Raw genomic sequence first — 18,295 nt, 5'->3', positions numbered from 1 at the left:
TTAATTCATTTAATCCTTGCAACAACTCTATGAGGTAGGTACCATTATTATTTTCCCTTTACATATCAGAAAACTGAGGCTCAGAGGTTAAATAACTGGCACTAGTCTAGCTCGTCAAGGGGCACAGCCAGGAGTCTAGCATCTGTGCAATCTCCTAATCATTTCTGAGACTGCGTGTCTAAGGGCCCTCAGACTTCGTCCTTGGGGTAAAGGTATCAATCCGCAGGTCTGCCTCTGTGTTGGGGTTCAGCCTGTGTGTCTAAGGCTGGGGCTGTACATCTGGCAGTTAGACTTTGTTCACACTATGTCCTTAAGTCAGACTGATTTTTAGGTATCACAGCATCGAATTGACATTTGGAGTCTGGCACACTCTGTGCTAAGCCAGTGACATCATGGTGTTGTCAGGGAGTACAGGGTGTTTCTTGCACTAGTCACAGCTCTGCCTTTCTGTAGAAGGTGGGATCTGAGCTCCATTAGGATTATCCAGGTGATCCCCCTACCCCTAGCCCAGGGGTCCCCACATGAGTATGAATGGGAGCTGGGGGAAGCAGGTTGAGAGGGGAGATGTTAAATACAGGCTTCAGAGAGCCACCCTGCTTCCATTTCTGAAGTAGCTCCTTGTCTGTAGAGAACCCTTCATTAACCACCAGGGCCTGGCTGACCAGTGTCCTCTGGAAACACCCTGTCTGGACATCTGAGGAGTTCATTTTCTCATTCTCCAGCAAACACATAATGTTCTCTCTTTAAAGCACAAGTTATCACCCATGGATGGATTTGTCCTTTTCTAAGGAACAAAGACTAACTCCCTCCATTCTCCTTGTTGGAGTTATCTCCCCTTGAAAGGACGCTCCACAGAGCCAGAAATTCTAGAACAGGGAAAAGTGGAGGGGACGTGCCTGTGAACTGCAGGGACAGAGGGCAATGGGTATTGGGAGAATGGCCGGCCCTCCAAGGGGCTGATGTCTGGCCTGGGTATGGAGTCCCACAGAAAGGGGACCTGTGATGCAGCTTACATTGTCCCGTGAGGGAACCATGATCCTGGAACCCAGATGAGGCCAAGGAAATGTTCTCTCAAAAAGTCATATTTGAGCTGAGAACTGAAGGAACTAACTGGGAGAAGGGAGGAAAGAGTGCTTCAGGCAGAGGAAACAGCATGTGCAAAGGCCCCAAGGCAGAAGGAACAAAACACATTAGAAAATTCAGAAGAAGAAGAGTGGCGTGGGTGCAAAGTGAGGGGAGCTGGACTTTGGGTTTTGTTTGCTTGTGCCCAGGCTGGAGTGCAGTGGCACCACCTTGGGTCACTACAACCTCCGCTCCCTGGGTTCAAGCGGATTCTTGTGCCTCAGCCTGCTGAGTAGCTGGGAATACAGGCGTGTACCACCACACTCAGATAATTTTTTGTATTTTTAGAAGAGTTGGGATTTCACCCTGTTGACCATGCTGGTCTTGAACTCCTGGCCTTAAGTGATCAGGTCTCAACTTCCCAAAGTGTTGGGATTACAGCCGTGAGCCACCGCACCCAGCTGGAAGGTCATACCACAGATGTTGGCCTTTATCCCAACAGCAATGGGAAGTTGTGTGTGTGTGTGTGTGTGTGTGTGTGTGTTTGTGTGTGTGTGGTTTAACATGTTTGACATAAAATTTATCATCTTAACCGTTTTTAAGTATAGTGTTCTGTGGCATTAAGTATATTCACAACCGGGCATGGTGGCTCATACCTGTCATCCCAGCACCTTGGCAGGCCAAGGCAGGTGAATTGCTTGAGCTCAGAAGTTTGAGACCAGCCTGGCCAACATGGCAAAACCCTGTCTCTACAAAAAACATAAAAATTAGCTGGGCGTGGTAATGTACACCTGTAGTTCCAGCTACTTGGGAGGCTGAGGTGGGAGTACCACGGGAGGCTGAGGAGAGAGGATAAGTTGAGCCTGGAAAGTGGAGGCTACAGTGAGCCAAGATTGTGCCACTGCACTCCAGCCAAGATTGTGCCACTGCACTCCAGCCTGGACAACAGAGTGAGACCCTGCCTCAAAAAAAGAAAAAAAAGTATATTCACAGTGCTGTGTAGCCATCACCACTATCCATCTCCAGAACTTTTTCATCTTCCCAAGTTGAAACTCTGTACTCATTAAATGATAACTCCCCATTTCTCCCTCCTTACAGCCCCTGGCAACCACCATTCTACCTTCTATCTATGAATTTGAGCACTCTAGGTACCTCACCTAAGCGGCATCATACACTGTCTTTTTTTTTTTTTTTTTGAGATGGAGTCTTGCTCTGTTGCCCAGGTTGGAGTGCAGTGGTGCGATCTCGGCTCACTGCAACCTCTGCTTCTCTGGTTCAAGCGATTCTCCTGCCTCAGCCTCCTGAGTAGCTGGGACTATAGGTACCTGCCACCATGCCTGGCTAATTTTTGTATTTTTAGTAGAGATGGGGTTTTACCATATTGGCTAGGCTGGTCTCAAACTCCTGATCTTGTGATCTGCCCACCTCGGCCTCCCAAAGTGCTCGGATTACAGGCGAGAGCCACCATGCCTGGCCTATTTGTCTTTTTATGACTTGCTTATTTCACTGAGCATAATGTCCTCAAGGTTCATCCATGTTGTAGCATGTATTGAAATTTCCTTCCTTTTTAAGGCTAATATTCTACTGTATGGATATGCCACATTTTGTTTATCTATTTGTCTGTCAATGGGTTGCTTCCACCTCTTGACTCTTGTAAATAGCACTGCTATGAACATGGGTGCATTGAGGGGTTTTCAACATAATCATAATAATTGCTTTATGGAGACCAGCTTGGAGGAGAACAAGATGGGGAGGAAGTGCGGAAACCAATGAGAAGGCTCTCAGGGTATAGCGGGAATACGGAGGACACATGATGATGCCTGGACTTAGGTGGTACCACAGGGATGGAGAGAAGTAGATAGATTCAAGCTATTTAGGACGTGAAATAGACAGCATTTGTTAATGGGAGAGGTGTGGGGCAAGGGAGAAGAATGGAGGGAGAAGGAGGAGTAATGGGAGCTCACCAGCAGCCCCCATGTTATGCCTCTTTCCTTCCTTTTCCTTCTTCTCTCATCAGGCATTCAGCTTTTGCTGAGTACTTCTGTGTCTGACAACAGGCTGAGCACTCAGCACTGCAGGACAGGACTATGCAAAAAACCTCTGGGCCTAGTCCTGGGTGCACTGCTAATTCCCTTTGTGACCTTGCACAAGACATCCAAGCTCTCTGAGCCTCCGATTCCCCACCTGGGCAGGAAGAGTAAGTCCCTGCCTAAGTCATAGGGTTGTAATGAAGAGCAAAGCAGACCATATCTGTTAAGTGTTAGGGACAAGACAAGCATGAGGCATATTTTCAAGTCTCGGCTCCTGTAGGCAGCTCTCACTAAGGGCTAAAGGGCTTCTGATGCCTGGGATAGAATCTGTCCGGCAGAGTGGAGTGGAGGCAGGGGGACAGCCTTCAGCTGTGGAATTCCTCCAGTCCTAGAGACCAGCCTGAGCTGGGGGACATTATTCCAGTCCTGAGGCGTGAGAGCAGAAGGCAGATGCTTCTGCCCTCCATCCTAATGTCCTCCTGCAGGGACCCAAGGTGGATGGCATTGATCCCCCCGGGTGAGCTCAGCCCTGGGCACATGGTGGGGCCCAACATCTCAACCTGTTTCCTAACCCTGAGCCAGGCAGGACAGATCCCAGATTTGTGCCCAAGAGATGCTCTGGCATCCATGCCCAGGCCCACATAGGGATAGAGGGCAGGGTGAAAGTCTCTCTCCCTCACTTGGGTCCTCTGGAGAGGGGCTCTGTGTCATGAAGCTGACCTTATCCGCATCTGGTCTAGGAGGGAGGAGGGAAGGAGCTGCCAGTGCTAAAATCTCCCCCACCCTCAAAGGGGGACTTCACAGGTTATTGCTGGTTTTGGTTGTTGGAAGCTGACAGTGATTTATTGGCAGATTGAAGTGAGTGTGTGTGCGAGAATTTAGGATAGAATCTACTGATAGCTTCTGAGGTTTACCTTCCCCAGGTCTTAAATCTGGAGATAATAAAAATATAACAGCTAATGTCCAAAGAGCACCCGCTGTGTGTGAGGCTCACTGCACTAAATGCTTTCCATACGTTTCTCACAAGAACCTTCTAGGTAGCACTATTATGATTCCCACTTAATGGATGAGGAAACTAAGCTCTAGAAGGCTAAGTGACTAATCCAAGGTCACACAGCTATTATGTCACAGGCTCTGAGCCCAGGTGTATCTGGCTGCGGAGCCACCACCACTAACCCCTGTATAACGCTGCCTCACGGAACTGTGGCTGGCTCTTTCCGTATCCCCCATGCCCCTGCTCCATCATCATGCTATGGTGGGCTCTGAACTGTGAGGACAGGGACCCAGGCCTTCACCCTCTCTCTGTCCCTAGCTGCCAGTGCACTTGGGCAAGGTCACATCCTATTTCTGGGCCTCAGTTTCCTCATCTGTAAAATGAAAGGCTGGATTGAATGACCTTTAAGATTTCCCTCACTTGGAAATTCCACAAGTAAGTCATTATAGCATGGAGCTTGCATGCATGGGCTCCAGCGTCAGGCCAGCCCAGCTCTGCCAGTTAATGGGTGTGTGGCCTTGGATCTGTTACCTAACCTTTCTGAGCCTCATTTCCTTTGTCTGAGAAATTGGGGGTGACGGCAGTGTACTTTCTTTGAAAAGTTATGGTGAGGAATAGATGAGATCATGTGTTTAAAGTGCTTACTTGGCACAGTGCCTGTAACTTAGTTAAATTCAATAAATAAATTTCCCATTCTTCCCATGATCATTTATTTTTAAGGGACATTTGTCTGACCAGTTTGATTTATGAGGTTATTGGTGTTTTTCATGAATGTTAAGACGTATGTGCGTCATCTTAGAGTCATGCACTCTGATATATTCACACGTGCACATCCCCTTACTCGGAAATGTACACACCCAGGCACTCTTATTCTGTCTCCTTCTCTGCCACATACTTGCACACATTATGTGAGTGTACACACATGATGCACACACGTCTCTGCGATCTTCCATCTCTCCTCGGCAGCCCTGCTGGTGTATTGGACCCTGGCCTTCATCACCAAGACCATCAAGTTTGTCAAGTTCTTGGACCACGCCATCGGCTTCTCGCAGCTACGCTTCTGCCTCACAGGGCTGCTGGTGATCCTCTATGGGATGCTGCTCCTCGTGGAGGTCAATGTCATCAGGGTGAGGGTAAGCAGGCCACCTGGGCCAGGGTGGGGTGGGAAGCAGAGGCTCTGGCCTCTGTCCTGCCCTGGGTTCGGGCCCCCACCCTGCTTCTCAGCCAAACTGAGAAGGGATCAGTTTGTTTTACCTGCCCGTGTAAAGGGGAGTGGGGCCGTGGCGGAAATTTCAGGATAGACACTGCATCTGGCCCACGTGTGCTCTACCCCAGGCTCCCAGAGGGAGAGCGGGGTGATGGGTGTGTTCGCTGAGGTTGGCGGGTGACTTTCCATAGAAAGGGAAGATAAGCATCAGGCACTGGCCTCTCCTACTTTCTTTCTTCGGGGGTGGGGGACTTTGCTTTAATGTATTCATATCGTCATGCTCGTAAATGAATGAGTAAGTGTTTTGTTTTCCTTTCTGTTTGCTCCCGCCTCCCTCTCTCTTCCTCACCCCAGACTCCAACTTTCCCCTTCCCCTGCCCCTACCTCCCCAGGCAGCCCAGACTAATGAACTCGTTTGTCTTTCCCATGCTTTGTTTTTATTAGTATAATACCATATGTGTCTGTCTAAATAAATACCTATTCAGGTTTTTTCCTCTCAACACAAGTGAATATGTAGGTTTCCCCCACTGTATTTATCTTGTAAGAATGGGATCATATTATGCACTGTTTTCTGCACTGTGCTTTTCTCACCCAACAAATATCTCTTGGGACTCCCTCCAAGCCATCTGATATGGCTAATTCCGTTTTCTTAATGGCTGCATAATATTCCATCGTATGGATGAGCCATAATGTGTTCAGCTATTTCTCTATGGATGGGCATTTACTTTGTTGCCAAGTTCTTGCCTTCATGAATAATGGTGTGTTGAACATACTTATATATTTATGTATTGCTGCTTTTATTTCTATGGGAGAGAGTCCAAGGAATGGCGTTGCTGGGTCAAAGGGTCTGTGTATTTTAAATTTTGATCAGTGTTACACATTGCCTTCCAGAAAGACTGTAATCTGCCAGCAATGAGTGAGAAAACCCTTTCCCTGCCTTCCAACCAGCAGTGAGGGCTACAGCCCTTTCGAACTTGGACTGCCTGCATTTCTCTGACTCTTCTGCTTTTAGTTGGTGATCTGCAGGGCACAAAGCTCCTTATGTGTCCCCCCCTCCAGTGACCCTCACAGGAACCCTGTGATGCAAGCACCATCCCCTTTATAGATGAGGAAACATTTTAGATGAGGCTTGTCCAAAAACACCTTGCTAGTAAGTGGAGGAGGCAGGATTCAAAACCAGGTCTGCATGACTTGGAGTTCTGTGAACTGTATATGAAACATGGTGGTATCCTTAGATCTGTGGAGAAGACAGCATATGAGAGATTCCTGCTCCTCCCCAACCCAACCTAAACCCAACCCAGCCTAGCCATGGGGGGTTCAAAGTCGACCTCAATGAGCAGTTACAAAGTCAGGATGCCCTGACATTGGTGGCCAAGAAGTGTTGGGGAATCCTTTTCCTGGTAATAATTACAGGCGAAAGATGGCCCCATCTGTTAGAGATCAAGTGTGGAATATCACAACCCCAGATCCTTGCTGGGGCAAGGTAGGGAGTGGTGAGAAGTTGGACTTACCCATCCCCCATGGCCCATGTGCCCCACAGAGATACATCTTCTTCAAGACACCGAGGGAGGTGAAGCCTCCCGAGGACCTGCAAGACCTGGGGGTACGCTTCCTGCAGCCCTTCGTGAATCTGCTGTCCAAAGGCACCTACTGGTGGATGAACGCCTTCATCAAGACTGCCCACAAGAAGCCCATTGACTTGCGAGCCATCGGGAAGCTGCCCATCGCCATGAGGGCCCTCACCAACTACCAACGGCTCTGCGAGGCCTTTGACGCCCAGGTGGTCAGTGGGGGCACAGCCACACCATCTATTCCCTGCCTTCTGGTTTAGGGTCACAGAGAGGGACCTCAAAGGGCATTAGGTCAAAATCCTGGTGGGACAAGAGGGGAAACTGAGGCTGGTGAGGGGAAGAAGCTTGCCTTAAGTCACACAGTGAACCAGGGACAGGTGCAGGGCTGAGGATTCATAGGACAGGCACAGTTGGAATGGCCCTTACCGTTTAGGTCATCTAGTCCAACGTCCTTATCCAGATGGGGAAACTGAGGCTCTGAGAAGGGAAGTGACCCCACTGGACTCTCACATCCCTGTGCTCTTTCCTCTGGAGCTTACTGACTATAAAGGTTGGAGTGTTCACTTGATTTGGAGCAGAGGTGTTAGTGGCCTGATCCTTATGGTAACTCTATGAGTTGAGCCAGACAGGAATCTCCCCATATCACTGAGGAGCAAATTGAGGCCCTGAGAAAGGCTGTGACCTGCCCAGAGCTGGCCACAGCTGGCAGGCGGCAGAGGCAGTCTCCTGGCTCCCAGTCCAGTGCTCCTTCACTTCCTCTGCCCTCGCACCAGGGCAGTTGCTGAGGCAGACACGGTGGCAGGTGGTAATGAGTGAGTGTGGCACATGGCCACCTCCTCATTCCAGTGCTGTGCTCATCACATAGTCCCTGACCAGCTGTGTGACCTTGAGCAATCATCTGGCCTTAGTTTCCCCATCTAGACCATGTTGGTGTTGATAGGGCCCTCCCAATTGTGCACTTGCTGATTCCATGATCTCTTCCTGGAGTTCACCTATTTGCAGAGGATGTGACCACTGGGTTTCCCCAGACAACAGGAGCTAGGGGCATCCTGGGAGGCTAGGCCCAGCCGTGAATGAGCCCTCAGGCACTCTGACCTGGCCATGGTCTCTCTGGGCAGCGGAAGGACATTCAGGGCACTCAAGGTGCCCGGGCCATCTGGCAGGCACTCAGCCATGCCTTCGGGAGGCGCCTGGTCCTCAGCAGCACTTTCCGCATCTTGGCCGACCTGCTGGGCTTCGCCGGGCCACTGTGCATCTTTGGGATCGTGGACCACCTTGGGAAGGAGAACGACGTCTTCCAGCCCAAGGTAGGCAGCCCCAGGGGTAGGGTGAGGCACCCTCTAGATGGTTTTCAGTGGTTTCTGAGAGTGCAACAGGCCAATGTGTGTGAGCCATGGCCACACTGGAGTGGCTCCTCACACATGCGCAAAGCCCATAGCAGTATCCCCACCACAGAATACTCTGCATCTGGTCAACAGAAATGCCAGAGGGCGAGCCTACGCCCCAAGGGTATCCTACTCTCCTCTCACCGTCACTACCATAGTACCTCTCCCGGTAGTTAGGTCAGTCCGAAAACTGCAGGATGTGCTTTTGTTTGTCCAGTGTCTAGAGCTTCTGTGACTTGGATTTGTTGGCTTTTAGTTCATGTCATCTTAGTAAACTCTTTAAAAGTTTTCAAGATCTGTCTTCTTCAGTCCTGTAAAGGCTGGCATTTGAGCTTTCTGCAGGGGCATCTTGGGAGCTACTGTCAGAGGAGAGAGAAGTGGGAAACCCTCACGAGTGGAGCTTTGTCTCTCCCCACTCCAAATTTCATTCAAAGCTGCCCGTAGTTTTATTAATATGTTGGACTTTTCCATTAAAATTTCTTTTTTAAGAAAAGTTTCCTTGGCTTAAAAAACACTGGAGACTTATTAGACTAGATTATATCCAATGGCCTTGGCAGTTGTAACGATTCTACAAACTGAAATTTGTTGGAGCTAGAAAACCTTTCCCCGGGGTTATTTGCCCTGCGTGGGGCTGTAGCATCCACTTCGGGGGCTGGGCAGAGTGTGCTCTGTTGTCTGTTTCCTTGCAGCCATTTAGGTTTAAATGGCCACAAAATGACAATCTTTTCACCCCTAATAAGTTTCAGAGTTTTAGTTTCCAAGTGAGGATGTCATTATAACATTTTAACCACAGACAGTCTGAAAATAATGCAGAGAATGGGGAGTTAGGGTTTTTAATAATTTATGACACCCTTTGCGTAACATTTGTCATCACATGAGCTCCAAAATCGCAGCTAGCAGTTAATCCTCAGGAGGTTTATGTTCATTTTTCTGGAGACATAATTAGTCAGCTGAACAGTTTTGGCCACAGATATGAGATACGTCGAGTCTGATTTATGCAGCAAACTTTCATTGAACACTGCTGTGTGCCAGGCCTGGGTTGGGCTGTGGGAATATGAAAGCAATAGTTATGATGAGGATGATTAACAATATTAACAGCCACTTATTGACCACATAATACGTACCTGGCTGTGTGCAGGAGTTATCCATGTGTTATTTAATCCCTAAAACTATCCTTTGGCGTGAGTATATTTTGCAACATCTTTACTGTGGTATACCTCAAATACTGTACAGTTTATGAGATGATAGGTATTCTTATCCCCATTTTACAGATGAGAAAGTTGAGGCTTAGAAAGTTTAAGTAATTTTCCCCAGGGTCTCTCAGCTAGTTAATAACAGAGGCAGAATTTGAATACAAGACTCACTCCACAGTCTGGGCATTTACAGCCAGGAAGCTAAATTGACTATTATTATCAAGCCATCACCTCTGGCTCCAAGGATTATGAAATCCAACAGTGAGGAGAGAAATCGAAATAAAATACTTTTATGCTATGTGTTACATGTGACTCTTAGGAGGAATATTCAGAGAATTGTGGGAAAAGATAGTGATTAACTTAGCCAGTGGTCATGAACAGCTTCATAGAGGAGGGGATGTTTGAAAGGGGTCTTGATGGATGAGTAGGAATTTGCCAGGCTGCCATGGGAAGATTTCTTGCTCAACCAAGAATGCAAGGACCACTTTTGCTTATTTAAACTTTGATGGCTTTTGAAGCCATATCTGGCTTTTTGAGCCTCTCTACTTTACCTAGCCCATAAAAGAGAGGGGAAGCGGCTGCTTCTCTTGTCTACAGGAGTGTCACCTTCGGCTCTAGCCTGACCATAGGCTACCCCAGTATACCCCCCATTGGCGATCCTGAAGCAGCATGGAGCCAGTTGTTAATATTAGGAGGAAATGACACAGGCCAGAGCCCTTATCAGAGTGTCCACACAACGCTCTTCTTCCTGTGTTTCCCAAAACCCTTGTGGGATTCTGCTAAGGAGAGAGCTCTGAGGCAGGACGTGCCAAAGAGATGGCGAGAGCACTTAGAATTTTAGTTCATCTGAACGTTATCATTGCCATTTTTTTCTCTTTGTTTATACACAAACCCTGGGGTTTATTACCGTCTCATTGGAATGCTCTTGTCCCAGTTACTTAGCACACAAATCCCTGAGACAGATGGCCCTGCCTCAGTGGCAGTGGGCCTTATCAGATTTAATATTTGTTCCCCGCAGCCCAAACACAATCAGAAAATTTCCGACACAGAAACAAGAGTTGAAAGTAAATATAGTCTCCAGTGTCCGCAACAAAGAACTCTCCATCATGTGGTTGCCTGGGATGTGGCTTAATTCTCATGTGGGCTTCTGAGCTCAGAAAATGTGGGAAAGGGATCATTTACTGAGATCATTTGGTTCATCTCCCAGCCCCCAAGCCATTCTAATCCAGAGAGAACCGAGTGCTATTCTGGTCTTTATGAATGACAAAGAAGGAAGCTCCCTAGCTACATGTTGCAGTGTTTCACAGTCTGGGAGAGGAAGCCGTTTTTTCTGCCCAGCCTGAATCCATCCTGCAGCAGTTGGCGCAGCGAGGCACCTATGGTTTATTCATCATCACTCTTCCTTCCTAAGATACTCAGAGTTGGCAAGAAACATGTCATCCTTGGTATCCGCAAGGACGAACATTTCTGATGTCCTCTTTAGTTACTGAAAGTGTCTGTGACTTGCCAGATCTTTGATGCTCCTGTCACTCCGCTGCCACTCCCCAGGGAAAGCTGGGACCCAGGTTGGGCTCTGCCTATGATCTATAGCTCTTTCCAGCCTCCTCTCCAACCCAACCCCTACTCCCAATCTGTCACCTGCCATGGATGCCACTGATCTGGCTGAAGGACAAGAGAATTGGATTCATAATGAGCTGCTGGTGTCTGAAACCTGCCAGCACTGCCCTGGGCTATCAGTTGAGCCAAAGGAAGAAGGAACAGTCTGGGTTTGATCGAAGGGCTAAAGCTTCAAACAGCCTCTAAGTCTCAGTAGGAAAATGTGTAGTTTGGGAGGGTGTATGTGTTTCTGAATGAGTTCCCCTAAGAACTGCTTATGGTTCTATATGTGTGTTCTGTTTGTCCCTGTGTCTTTTGGTGTGTCTTTTTCTGCGTGTGTGTGTGCATGTGTGTGTGTCTATGCCCCCTTTTGGATGGCCATATTTGTGGCTATCATTATGAGTGACTTAATGAGTGTATATGCATTGGTGTTTCTGTGACTTTGTGGTTTTGATGCATGGGCTGGCCTCTTCATAACCATGTCCATGCAGCTGGTCTGGCCTGGAGTACCTGCCTTCAATTCACTAGCTCCTTCTTGGCCATCAAGACTCTGCTCAAATGTCACCTGCTCCAGGGAGCCTTCACCTGGTTGAATTAGATGCCCCTTATCTGTGCTCACATAACATCCTATCAAAGCGCCCTGTTTCTTTCCCTGACTTGATCCTCTGTCCCCTATTGCCTGACCTCTGTGTGCCCAGCACTCAGCCCACTGCCTGACACCCAGGAGATGCATGGGAAATGGTTCTGCAAAGAAGGAATAATGCAGCAATTACTATATATTGAGTGCTTACACTTACTGTTTTTTCACATGCACTGTTACATTGACTTCTCATAACAACTCTCTGAAGTCCCTTCATAGCCTCACCTTACAGATGAGGAAACTGAAGCTAAGAGAGGTTGAGGAACTTACCTAAGGACACAGTGGCTAATATATGATGAGTCAGGACCTCTAAGTCCAGGCTCTTAACCACCATGTCAAACAGTCTTGTATGAATGGGTAGGTGTGTTGGTCTCTGGGGGGCCAAAGATAATTTTATTCTTTACCCAGGGCCTCCCAGGGCTGGGACCTACGGACAACTCACCTTTTGACACCTGCCAAAATAGGAAACAAGAGTCCAAGTGATCCCCTCTCCTTTAAGCACCAGAGAACATGTGAAGGGGACCTTTCCAATCACACCTCTGGCCTGGCAGAGACAATGGGGCTCCAAACTGTAGAGTCGGGAGTGCTGGGTTTTAGTCCTACCTCTGCAGCTAACTCTCGTTTATTCTCTTCAGCAGTCACATTCTGCAAGCCTCAAATGCAAAATGTGTAATAACTTCTGTAGAAAGTACATGGGGGCATGAAGATCATTGGCTTGATTGCTTTTAAAAAATGGGTATTGAGCACTACTGGGGAAATCCCTGGAAACAAACACAATTCTTCCCTGAGAGCTTGTGAAAATGCAAGACTAGGGCCTATGATTTTCCAAAGCATTTTCTTCCACCAAGTGTCAGGTTGTAGGTCCTTGGTCTTTTCTCTCTTGCCTTGGTACCTGCAGGGTGCTGACCAGTGCTATCATATCCACTCCCCGTTTCCTAGGACCCTCTTCTCGGTAGACTCCAACAGGGCCTGCCTTCCTTGGGCAGCATGGCAGGCCTCTTGGCTAGTCTAGTACCCACTTCTTTTTTTTTTGGATGGAGCCTCACTCTGTCTCCCAGGCTGGAGTGCACTGGCGCAATCTTAGCTCACTGCAACCTCTGCCTCCTGGGTTCAAGCAATTCTCCTGGCCCAGCCTCCCAAGTAGCTGGGATTACAGGCATGCATCACCATGCCCAGCTATTTTTTTGTATTTTTAGTAGAAACAGGGTTTCAGCATGTTGGCCAGGCTGGTCTCAAACTCCCGACCTCAGGTGATCTGCCTACTTCAGCCTCCCAAAATGCTGGAATTACAGGCATGACCCACCACGCCTAGTCAGGTACCCACTTCTTAACTGAAACTTAGCTATTCCAGGTTCTATCCCTTTTAAACCAACTCTTTGAAGAGAGGTCTAATAATGACCCAATGACTTATAGCTGCAGTGAGATTTTTATTTTAACAGGTCACAAAATTCTCAATCCACAAAAGTAGATTTCTGACCCTAGGTTATTTTGTTGGGGGGGAGAGAGGAAGTCAAAGGTTTTGCAGCCTTTAGAGCTGCAAAACCAGAATTTGTTGTTTTGTTAAAAATGCACAAATACCGACGAGTATATTTAAGTAACACCCATAGTCTAACGAACAAACATGGTCAGTTGACTTTTCCAGCCCTCATTCTCCAGCCTGTGTGTTTTCTGCTCATTGTAACACAGCGTGTGTGTGGCATTCCATGTTTCTCCAGAGCTTTCATGAGAATCAGTGGTCTTGGATGCATAGTGTTCCCATGAGTACCTTAATTACCTAACCATTCCCTGTGGTTGGACATTTATATGGGTTTTTGCATTCTCCTTCTGCTCTGACCCCAAAATAAATGTCTGTGTTCATACAGCTATTACCTTATGTGAAATTATTTTCTTTGGGATAAATTCTCATGATGTGTTGTTGCTTTAAAATAGTGGACTCCAGTCTCCAGAGCTGCGTCTCTGCAGAGGACAGTGGGACAGAAGAATCCCAGGGCATGTTAAACAGGACCGGGTCTTCCTAAACCCACATGCCTATATTTCTGACCCAGTACCAGCCAGGGGGGCAAGTTTCCATCCCCCACAAGTCACAAAGCTGTAACTGACACTAGGACACTTAAGGTCAAAGGCCTGGACGAGGCCTAGACAGTGGGTCTGGGGTAGAGTTTTTGACATCACTCAGGTTCCTGTTCACATGTTGTCCCCTTACCAGCATGTGACCTTGGGCCAGCCACTAACCCTACTAAAACTCCTTTTTTTCATGTATGAAATGGGGCTAATAATGGTACCCTCCTCATTAGGGTATTGTGAGGATAGAGTTTTGCACCTGATAAATATTGTCTCCTGCCCCTTCCTGCCCTGGAAATTCAGGTCTCTCCCTACAGCCTAATTTTAAGGCCCATTTTTCTGCTTCCAACCCACCCCTGCCCTTCTACCTTCGACCTCCTCCCTCTGCCTCTCCCTCTGGTGCACTGGCAAATGGGACAGAGAGCCTCGGTAGGGCCTTCCTCTTAGAGTCTTGCACTCATCCCTCAGTGGTCTCCCTGTGGCTGCTTCCTGCGGCCCCCAACAGATACAGACCCCTGTCGCACAGAGCATGGTAGAGACAGTGGTGAGCAGGACCAGACAGCTCCAGGGAGCAGCGAGGGCTGGCTTAGAGAACCTCTGTTAAACTGAGAGGCCACCATCAGGAAGCTCTGATCCAAGATCCAGGAATCCCTGACTCTAGGGAAAGGCCTCCAATGAGAGCCTGGGCCCTCTCTGCCTGATTCTGATTGTGGATGTGCCCTCAAACTCCTTCTCATCACTTTGTTCCATCCCTCTTCACCCTGCAGCAGCTCCCACACCCTGCCAAACAGGATGCACAGTCCAGGGCAGTGTCTGAGAAAGAGCAGAGATCTGTCTTCATGGAAATATTGATGTGGCTCTGCTGGGGAGCAATGGATTTATCAAGATCAAAGTTTTCCTGGGAGTTATTGATGCTTAATTTGGAAATAGACACACTGTTGATCCCTGGTATCTTTAGCAACAAAGTTAAAATGTTTGTTTTTCTTCACTGGTTGCCATCTGAGATCTTGCTGGAAGTACACAAGAGAACCTTAAATTTAACAGGAGGCCCTGGGAGCCCATGAGGCTGGCGGGCTTGGGTCTGAAATCTTTTCAGTCTCTTGTAAGTGATAAGCTCTCATTCTCTCCTGAGAGCTCTACGGTGCCATGTTTTCCACTGGCCTTTTCTGCTCAGTAATTGCTACATTACAGGCTGTTCGTAAGTTCGGAACAAGGGAGCTGCTGATTCCATTTCTGTAGCAGAGAACATGCACCATGAGACTTGTTGTACCAGTTCAGGTTTTAGGTGCTCTATTTATTCTTGCCCCATTCAGAATGCTCTCCCCTGGGTCTGTGGCCACAATGCTAAGAGTCATATTTATGGGCCTGCAGTCGTAATTGGGCCCCATTCTGTTCCCCCAAGTGGAAAGATGAACAGGGTGTAAGCAACCTTCCCTGTAGTTAGAAAAACGTTAGTTGGATTTATCAGTCTGATTTTTCACTCATAAACAATTGCACAAGCCTTTGCAAGCCCAGAGGGTCTTGTAATAGTGATGGCCGTGGTCCATTATGGCACAGTGATGCGTTCTACGGTGGTCATTTTGCTGGCAATGACAGTCACCTCTGAACTTCTCTTTCCAACAGACACAATTTCTCGGGGTTTACTTTGTCTCATCCCAAGAGTTCCTTGCCAATGCCTACGTCTTAGCCGTGCTTCTGTTCCTTGCCCTCCTACTGCAAAGGACATTTCTGCAAGCATCCTACTATGTGGCCATTGAAACTGGAATTAACTTGAGAGGAGCAATACAGGTACTTGGATGATTATTTTTTCACTTTGCCATAAGAACCATTATTAGGAATAATGTCCACGAGTGTTATTCATCCTCATGGACACTCAAGAATAATTCTGCTGTAAATTTATTTTTTGTTGCCCATTAACGATGTTTTAAAACAGTAACCATTGACAAGGCAGTGTGGGATAGTGGAAAATATCTTGGGCTGAACTTGGGTGACAGTGTAGCTCTGGCTCTGGTTCTGCCTTGGACTAGGTCTGAAAAGCCAGCTGCTCAGCCCTTGGCTTGAAAGTGGTAGACATCACTAATTGATCACAGCACTCTTTCTGACCAAGGGTAAATGCAACCTTGGGATCCTCTCTACGTGGCTGTTCCAGAGTTCTGCTACTAGACAGTCTTCTTTGGGTGTGAAAAAAGGAATGTGCTTGATATACAAGGTCTAGATAGCCTAGACAGGGTCCCCTCTAAGATGGGGTATTGGTCCATGGCCTGTTAGGAACTGAGCCACACATCAGGAGGTAAGCAGTGGGAGCAAGCATTACTACCTGAGCTCTGCCTCCTGTCAGATCAGCGGCTACATTAGACTCTCATAGGAGTGCGAACCCTATTGTGAACTGTGCAGGCAAGGGTCTAGGTTGTGTGTTCCTTATGAGAATCTAATGCCTGATGATCTGAAGTGGAACAGTTTCATCCTGAAACCATCCCTCTCCCCCAGGTCCATGGAAAAATTGTCTTCCACGAAACCAGTCCCTGGTGCCAAAAAGGTTGAGGACCACTGCTCTAAGTTCTATTTGAACCCTTAAGTCTTGCTCACTAATGAGAGTGACCTATTTGGTCTGTTGGGTCACTTAAGTCTAGGCTCTTGGTCCTGCCTTCTGTGATTTCCTTCTTAGAGTTTCTTGGAAAGATGATCAAAGCCAGGGAGTGTTCAGGGCCCCTCTGAAGAAGGTGATGATGAGAGTTGTCCAAGTCCCAGGGTCTTCACTAGGATTTTGGTTCAGCTATCAGACTAGAGAGACATCCTGATTGAGAGTAGTTTAAATGGGATAGAAGTTTGTTTATTCTTCAGATAGAGTCAGGGCTGACACAGGAGCTACTCAATGATCAGAGACCTGGCTTCTTCTGTCATGTTGCTCTGCCAGCCTTCTTTTGTGACTTTTGTCTCCATAGCCATGGTGGGTATTGAAACTGCCACTATATTTACATTTAAACTAGCCAGAAGAAGGGACAAGAGGAGGGAACGCATTTTCCTTTTAAAATGGTAATACCTGATTTGCACATACCCTCTCGCATCCCATTGGTGAGAAAGTGGCCAAATGGCCGTATCTAGAGAGTCTAGAAAGAGCTTGGTCTTTATTCTTGACAGCTATATATGCACTGCTAGAAATTCTCTGTGCAAAGAGGAGAATGGACATTGGGAATAACTAGATGCAGCTATGCCTAGTGATGTCCATGAAGTTGTGGTAAAATCCTGAAGCTACCTTGTTCTTTGGAAATGTTCCTCAGAATCATTAACATTAGTCATGTGGGAGACAGGAGAAGAAGCTCTGCAGAAAAGGGACCGAGAGGACAAGGATATAGCTTGGGCTGGGGACAATGTCAGAGTCCAAACTCTGGCTATCTTGGAATAGTCTGTGTGAACGGTGCCCTCCCAAGTTGTGCAGTGCACAACCTGTGCAGCTATATATGGCAACCCTGCCCATCCCCAGTGGTTTCTCACTGGGAAAGCAGAGTATTTCCTCAGGGATGTCATTATGTGACAATAGTGGAAAAAGCCCAGGAAAATCTAAGACCTTCTAAGACTCATGGGGGCCCAGAGCTGGGAGGAACCAAGCTGTTGCTCAGTTCAGAAAACCTCTCTAGAAATCCCAGCCTCTCCTCACACCCCTCCAGTGACAGGCAGACTTGCACCACCACAAGCAACAGCCACTTTTGTGGTTGGGCAGTTTTGTAATTAAATATACTACTGTGTGTATGTCATAAATTACATTTTCCAATTATGCCAAAAGAGCCAAAAATGGTTTTTTAATGTGTTAGCATATAATCGTTTTTATCAAATTGCTTGAATCTTTCATGTTAATAAGAGAGATTCATTACTATGCCACAAAAAGGAAATACTGGCATTAATTATAGAAACAAATTAGGGGGGTGGAGCGCAATGGCTCATGACTGTAATCCCAGCGCTTTGGGAGGCTGAGGCGGGTGGATCACAAGGTCAGAAGTTTGAGACCAGCCTGACCAACAAAGTGAAACCCCATCTCTACTAAAAATACAAAAATTAGCCAGGCATGTTGGAGTGCACCTGTAGTCCCAGCTACTCAGGAGGCTGAGGCAGGAGAATCGCTTGAACCCAGCAGGTGGAGGTTGCAGTGAGCCGAGATCGTGCCACTATACTCCAGCTTGGGCGACAGAGTGAGACTTCATCTCAAAAAAAAAAAAAAAAAAAAGTGGCTCATGCCTGTAATCCCAGCACTTTGGGAGGCCGAGGCGGGTGGATCACGAGGTCAGGAGATCGAGACCATCCTGGCTAACATGGTGAAACCCCGTCTCTACTAAAAATACAAAAAAAAATTAGCCAGGCATGGTGGCGGGTGCCTGTAGTCCCAGCTACTCGGGAGGCTGAGGCAGGAGAATGGCGTGAACCCAGGAGGAGGAGCTTGCAGTGAGCCGAGATGGCGCCACTGCACTCCAGCCTGGGCGACACAGCAAGACTCTGAAAAAAAAAAAAAAAAAAGGAAAGAAAGAAAGAAGGAAAGGAAAGGAAGAAAAGAAAGAAAGAAAGAA

The 18,295-nt window shown here is 47.6% G+C and overlaps 1 protein-coding gene across 11 annotated transcripts in view; it reads left to right on the top strand.

Moving 5' to 3' along the window:
* ABCC8 (ATP binding cassette subfamily C member 8) overlaps positions 1-18,295 on the top strand; it is an 83,930-nt gene that overhangs the window by 8,227 nt on the left and 57,408 nt on the right. For 8 of the 11 annotated variants that reach the window (XR_001707184.4, XM_016920517.4, XM_016920516.4 and 5 more), the window contains exons 4-7: positions 5,053-5,219; positions 6,834-7,076; positions 7,983-8,171; positions 15,363-15,527. Coding sequence is in view for 10 of the 11 variants with exons in the window: in XM_016920517.4 (XP_016776006.4) it covers positions 5,053-5,219; positions 6,834-7,076; positions 7,983-8,171; positions 15,363-15,527 (764 nt within the window). In the remaining variant the exon portion in view is untranslated. The remainder of the gene's footprint in view (positions 1-5,052; positions 5,220-6,833; positions 7,077-7,982; positions 8,172-15,362; positions 15,528-18,295) is intronic. The other 3 variants (XM_024347003.3, XM_024347002.3, XM_016920513.4) reach the window with 1 other exon arrangement.

This window comes from Pan troglodytes, chromosome 9 (genome assembly GCF_028858775.2).
Source record: "Pan troglodytes isolate AG18354 chromosome 9, NHGRI_mPanTro3-v2.0_pri, whole genome shotgun sequence".
NCBI classification, from domain to species: domain Eukaryota; kingdom Metazoa; phylum Chordata; class Mammalia; order Primates; family Hominidae; genus Pan; species Pan troglodytes.
Note: the sequence above shows the minus strand (reverse complement) of the source record. Positions and strands in the feature narration are given on the sequence as shown.